The 7,123-nt window shown below is 45.6% G+C and overlaps 2 gene segments (V, D, J or C); both read right to left on the bottom strand.

Annotated features, from left to right (window-relative positions):
- Positions 1-565: 565 nt before the first annotated feature.
- On the bottom strand, positions 566-1,092 carry LOC106725284. The segment is given in 2 exon segments: positions 566-927; positions 1,029-1,092. Coding segments are annotated over 2 exon segments (411 nt in total).
- Positions 1,093-6,001: 4,909 nt separating this feature from the next.
- LOC102246912 lies at positions 6,002-6,676 on the bottom strand. The segment is given in 2 exon segments: positions 6,002-6,441; positions 6,544-6,676. Coding segments are annotated over 2 exon segments (573 nt in total).
- Positions 6,677-7,123: the final 447 nt, after the last annotated feature.

Genomic DNA, 7,123 nt, shown 5'->3' with positions numbered 1-7,123 from the left:
ATAATTTCAGAGAGATGAAGGGAAAGGGATAGAGAGATGAAAACGTCAATGAGAGAGAAACACCGATTCACACTCCCCACTGGGATTCTAGCCCCACAACCCATGTGTGCTGACTGGGAATCGAACCAGCAACCACTCTGTTCATGGGTCGATGCTCAACCATTGAGCGCTTGATGGCAGTTCTTACTAATGTGTATATTTTAAGGCTGTATATTCTAATGTGTATATTTTAAGGCTGGCGGCTGCATGAGGCCTGGACAGTGCTCTGCATTGGTGGCCCACACTAAAGCTTAGTGTCATCTGAGTCAGTGATGCTCAGTAGTTTAATGTAACTGTGTTAAAACTTTATATTTTACAGGAGACCATACCTGACACTAAGCTCTGGTGCTCAATCTCAATTATGGAATCTTGATCTGTATAAAGGAATCCTAGAAAAGCAGACAGAACGTTACTGCCCATGGTGACCTGTTCTGGTATTTTGAAGGTCATTTTTTTACCTCCCACTATAAGAACAACAATTCAAGTCCCAAAGCACTTATTTCCCCTTTGTTCAGGACTCTGGGAACTATGAGGAGAGGTGAGCACATGAGGGTTTGAGAGCAGGAAGAGGGTGACTCTGCAGCACTGTGGTTAAACTGCTGGCACAGAGGTACACGGCTGAGTCCTCCTGCTCTGCACGCTGGATCTTCAGAGTGGAGTAGGAGCCATCAGGCCTCTCAGCAGAGAACCGCTTGTTAGGCATCCCTGATGTGTCTAGGGGCTCCTTGTTCTGAAAGTAAAGCAAAAACTCCAGGCCCTGCCCTAGTGTCTGTTGGTACCAGTAAAGGACCGTGTGTCCAGAAATTGGATCACACCTGAGAGTAACATCCTGTCCCCTCTTTGTGACTAAGTGCCTGGGGGACTGGGACACTCCAGCATCTGTGTGACCTATGGAGACAGAAATTGGGAATAGAATGAGGAAAAATAATTGTAATCATCAAACACACACACAAAACACAATGAAAGGGCTTGGTTTTCTGAGGACTCACCTGCCCCCAGGAGACAGAGGCTCACCCAGCAGAAGATCCTGGTGCCCATGGCAGGGTGAGGACAGGAATGGGAGGTTACCCAGGTCAGGGTCCTTGTGAGCATGAGCAGAGGAGGAGGGACTTCCCTTATTCCCACAAGGCAGTTCCCATAGTGACATCACTAAGCCCCAGGATTCCCTGATATTAACTAATTAAGCAATGAATGAATTAATTATATCTAAGATGCTAGCTGCACAGTGATGGCGAACCTATGACACGCGTGTCAGAGGTGACATGCAAACTCATTTTTTTGGTTGATTTTTCTTTGTTAAATGGCATTTAAATATATAAAATAAATATCAAAAATATACATCTTTGTTTTACTATGGTTGCAAATATCAAAAAATTTCTATATGTGACATGGCACCAGAGTTAAGTTAGGGTTTTTCAAAATGCTCACACACCGAGCTCAAAAGGTTCGCCATCACTGGGCTAGCAACTCTGGGATGCACCATTCTGTTAACTACTATTAAGAAAGAAAGAAAAATATTGTGACTCATAACCAGAAATGTTAAAAGATGAAAATTGTGAAAGAGAATGAGTGAGAAATAGTAATTCAAACATGGATGTAAATACACACCGACTCTGTTTTTGGTTGTCATCCCTCTGAGCTCCAGTGCTCTATCGCCCGGATCCCACACTCCCTATCTGGCCAGTCTTCTCTAGTGTCTCGTTCTCTTCACGTTGTTAGTTGTACATGTCCACCTGAATTCAACAGCACTTCACAGTTGAGGTCTTCACCTTCCCTTTGAGGTCTCCTAGTTCTAATCTTCATCCTGCATTTTCCTTGTCCTTTTTATGATTTGGGCAGCAGTGGGATATGTATTGGAGGGTGGGGGGTATGGATGGGAGGTTGTCCCATTTTCCCCTGAGAGCAGTTTAAATTCACAGTTCAAAGCTTCTGGGGATGAAATGGTGCCTCTGGTGAGTACTGATCTAAGTTGGTTAGGTCCTTGTATTAAATTTGGAGGTAAAAAAACAATACCCTCTATAAATTCATTTATCTTCAAAATGACTTTTGTCCTCAATTCCTTATCAAGATGCCTCTTCTGTTTCTAAGTCAGTTCTAAAATAAATAAATGTCCCCAAACAACAAGAGTGGAGGCCCTGACCCCTCAGTCTAGCTCCACCTGTGAATAACAACCCCCTCCCCCCCCCGCTTTATCTGAAAAGGAAGGTAAATGAGCGCCCTCTAGTGCCTGCATTTCCAAACTCAATAGAAACAAGTTACTACATTTCCACAATTCAAATGGCCATAGAATTGCCATTTGGTTGTGGTGTCAACACAGGGTTGATGAACACGTCATAGCTTTCTCAAATAAGGTTCCCACAAAGAAGTGGGAAGAAATGCTGTTGTCTCAGGAAGATATTCTCACTCCAGTACTTTTAGGATTCTACACTTTGAAATAAGAGTCTATTTTCAGTCTTTGCTGCCTAAGGAAAGGAAACTACATTCATCTTTTTTTAAAAATATATTTTATTGATTTCTTACAGAGAGGAAGGGAGAGGGATAGAGAGTTAAAAACATCGATGAGAGAGAAACATCGATCAGCTGTCTCCTGCACACTCCCTACTGGGTATGTGCCCGCAACCAAGGTACATGCCCTTGACCGGAATCAAACCTGGGACCCTTGAGTCCGCAGGCCAACGCTCTATCCATTGAGCCAAACTGGTTAGGGCCGTTCATCTTTTTTTAATATATATTTTTATTGATTTCAGAGAGGCAGGGAGAGGGAGAAGAGACAGGAACATCAATTATGAGAGAGAATCATTGATTGGCTGCCTCCTGCACACACCCAACTGGGAATGGAGCCCACAACCCAGGATGTGCCCTGACCAGGAATCTAACCTTGACCTCCTGTTTTATAGGTTGACACTCTACTACTAAGTTTCACTGGCTGGGCCATTAGTCTTTAAAGCATTGATCTGAATCATTCAGGCAAATCTTGGACTTTGGTCTATTCTTGGACCATCCTAGACAATGTTATTGTTTCTACCCAGAAAGATGCTCACAGTTCTTTAAGGACTAGTACATGGCCTCTCTCTGTAAATGGGGCCTCTCTCCGTAAATGGGGCCTCTCTCTGTAAATGGAGCCTCTGCAGACAGGAACAGCTTTTCCAAGTAGCCACCAAATATAAATTTCATGTTGAATGCTACTGCTCCTCTGCTTATTCAGTTACCAGAATATTCCTAATAAAGTGCTATTTGCACTTACACACCAACACATACACAGGCACACCCTGAGATGATGGACCTCAATTCACACGGAGGGTCAGGCTGCTGAGGTTCTCACTGGAGCCCCTCAGGCTGACATTCCATTGCAGAGGAGTCGGGTGAGAGCATCAGGAGGGGCAAGTTTTTCTCCTAGCAAGACAGAGGCCTCAGGAAGGAGTGTCCCCCACTCTATGGCTGCCCTATTTGTGCAGAGGGCAACTGGCTGCACACAGCTGTGTACTGACTGCTGGCACAGAGGTACAAAGAGGTCTGGTTGGTGTTGGCCAACTTCAGGGTCAAGAGAAAATGCTCATTCTTGTTTCAGGAGACACTGTACCCTTCTGTGACATGCCCTTTGGAAGTGCTGCCGAAACTGTGTGAATAATGGATCAGCCTCAGCCCCTGTCTTGGGTCTTGTGGATACCAGTACATCACAAAGTGGTACATGTCCTAGGAACATTCCAGGGTCACCTTCTTTCCTGATTGTATAGTATAGTATCTTGGGGTCTGGGTGATTGCAGCATCCATGGGGCCTGTTGGAGAGGCAGATGTAAGTAAAGACAAGACTTGAGGAATAAGCTGGATACTGAAAGGGGTGGGGGAGATTGGAGCTGGGACTTCGCAAACCCCTGGCAGAGGTTTCCAGCTGAAAGGAGACAAAGCATCACACAAAAGAGGTTGGGACTCATGGCCAGCCAGGTCAGGGCGAGATGGGGCTGTCCCAGCTAAATGTTGTGACCACAGACTGAGAGAGAGCTCAGGGGCCCTTCTCCAGTGAGTACACAGGTTTGCCTGGGATGTAACTGCCCCCCACCCAGCAGAGGGTCCATGGCCCAGGGCTCCTACAGACTTGGCTCAGGTTGAATCAGCAACTCCTCTCATAGACATAGCTCAGCAGGGCCTGCAGGGGAGATGGGGTGTGGTTTGGATGCACTGAGTATAGGCAGCACCCCTCCCCTTGGTTTCCCACATTTCTCTGAGATAATTGCCTCTGTCTGCACCTGTCCCTGCCATCAAGGCTGCCTTGCCCAAATCCTTCCACTATTGATCTCATTAATGTTTAGAGGGACCTCCCACCTCTTTCATAGCTATAGGTAGCCTAGCAATAACTGAAAACTTCTTCAACATCTGTCCAATGTTGGATCCATGCCCAAGTTTACATAACTCTTTCCTGTTCTCCCAGAATCTCTCCAGAGCTCTTTAAGATACCAATGGTATCACAGTGCCATCTGGTGGCCAAGAATTCAAGTTTCTTCATTGTTTCTTCTGCAGTGGCCCCAAGGATGCTGGGAAGAGTTTGCAGGATCAGCAGGGAGAATATTCCAGAAGCAGTATCCTTTAACTTGTATGCTCAATGTCTAAAAACTCTAATGTCAATATTAATTCAAACCCAACTCTATTCCTTTGACTTACCACACTTAATATCTCACCCTCATTCTACTTAACTATTATCACATTATTTGGCAGCTATAGTCTAAGTAAGATATGCTTCCTTAAAACTATTTTGTGAAAAGGAGAGAGAGAAGAGGAGGGATGGAAGGAAATAATATTTAGTCTAAAATAGGAAGAAAGACACACAAGTTGAAGTGTGAGGAGGTTCTTTTAACTTCATTACTAAAAATATACAAAATGCAAAAGAGAAAAAAGACAATTATTGTTATATCCAAAATACAGATCAGCAGATCACAGTACTATCAATCCCCTCAACCTCAGGGACATGTGATGCATAGTACAGCACTCTTGGATGACTTATGTAAATATTTGTAACTCCTTTTTCAACAAATTCAATGCGTGGCTGTCCCTGTGGTCTCCTGTGCCATCTGGATGCAGAGATCTCACCACATCTCCAAGCTTTTCTTCTCGTTTAGCAGTCATTCCTGTCCCCTGGCATTTTCACTAAGACCAGTCAGCAGCAGCATCAATACCAGATACCAAAGGGTGAATTCATTGTCTTATCTGCAAGTCAGGATCTCCTGTGAGCATCTCTCTTTCTGTTACCATGCTCTCCTCTCTACCAGTCACACATGCTCAACCTTATCCATTTCTTAGGCGAGGGTTGGCATCAGGGTCTGACTTGGCTTTGCCCTGGGATGCACTGGCATATTCAGAGATATAAGAGATGGAATGACTCCTGGGAAAGTGCCTGAGCTGAGCTTCTATTTTTCTGCAAGTCATGACCAAGTGCCCTCTCTGTGTCTTAACCTCCATGTTGTTTTATGTTTCCTGAGCCCATAGCAAAGTCTCATGTCCTTCTAGGTCACCATGCAGTTAACAATAGGTTTCCTATAGCTTCTTTATGGAAGAAGATTCCACTACATTGATTTTTAGGACACTAGTGTTTAATATACAAGAGGGTCTAGATCAGGGGTGGGCAAACTTTTTGACTCGAGGGCCACAATGGGTTCTTAAACTGGACCGGAGAGCCGGAACAAAAGCATGGATGGAGTGTTTGTGTGAACTAATATAAATTCAAAGTAAACATCATTACATAAAAGGGTACGGTCTAGATGAATCTGAGTTCCTGATGACCTTCCACCCTGGAGGCATCAGACTCAGGCTGATGATGAGAAAAGGTAGAGCTGAGGAAGCAGCTTCCCAGCTAACAGGGCAGCTGTAGAGGACAGACAGACAGTCAGCAATAGTGGGGGAGGGTGCGGGGGGGGGGGCCGAGGCTCTGGTTCTGGTCTAGGCCTGGCAGACACTTCCCTGGAGGTGGACCTCACCACACACAGAGGTTCAACCTGCTGGCTTGGGCCACCGGGGGGCTCCACGGTGTGGAGTTTGCATAGGGCTCCCCTAAGTCCAGGGTGAAGGGCCTCTTCCTGCCTTTTTGTGCAGAGCGGAGGCAGCTGTGCAGCGCTGTGGATACACTGCTGGCACAGAAGTACACAGATGTCTGGGAGGGAGTCGCTGACTCCAGGGTGAGGGGGAAGTTCTCTGTTTTTGATCTAGTGACACTGTACCCTTCGGGGACATCTCCTTTTTCAGTGACCCCAGCACCGACTGAGTAATGGATCAGTCTCATCCCATGGCCCAGGTCTTGTTGATACCAGCACATGTAGTTGTGGCTCATATCTTGGGAACATCTCAATGTCCCTTTCTGTCCTGTTTTCCAGATCTGAAATTTGGGGGTCTGAGTGATGACAGCGTTCACCAGACCTGTGATGAAGAAAATAAAAATGATGCTGCAGCCCCCACGGGAAGGCTTAGTGGTGGACTCTTCAAATTTTCATCCACGGGGAGGACCCAGCCAGGACTCACCTGCCTGCAGGAGACAAAAGGCCACACAGCTCAGGTGGCAGATAGCCATGGCAGGGGCAGGGCAGATGGAGTTTATCGCTGTGTGCTGATGAAAGGGAACAGGGCTCTTCAGGGAGTCATTCTGAGATGTCATGCTCACTGCCTAGAGCCCAGAGCCAACTTGTCACTGGGGCCACACCCCTTACCCCAGATCATCAAATCAAAAAATAAGCCCAGCTAGTGTGGCTCTGTGGTTGAGTGTAGACCTATGAACCCAGAGATAACAGTTCAATTCCCGGTCAGGGGACATGCCTGCATTGGGGCTCAATCCCCAGTAGGGAGCATGTGAAAGGCAGCTAACCAATGATTCTCTCTTATCATTGATGATTCTATCCCTCTCCCTTCCTCCCTCTGAAATCAATAAAAATATATTTAAAAAATAAATGTACAAATGAACAGCTTAGAATGAGAAAACTGCTTTGGGCTGAATTGACACAAGTTTTACAAGTCGTTCCTAATCTTTTGACAACAGTTGCAACAAGTGTGTAACTTTAGGTGAATTTTCTTCCTGTGATATAAATCTTCATTCATACTTTAGTTT

The sequence above is a fragment of the Myotis brandtii genome, unplaced genomic scaffold (assembly GCF_000412655.1).
Source record: "Myotis brandtii unplaced genomic scaffold, ASM41265v1 scaffold1532, whole genome shotgun sequence".
Lineage (NCBI taxonomy): Eukaryota > Metazoa > Chordata > Mammalia > Chiroptera > Vespertilionidae > Myotis > Myotis brandtii.
The sequence above is the reverse complement of the archived record's forward strand: the minus strand, read 5'-3'. Positions and strand labels throughout refer to the sequence as shown.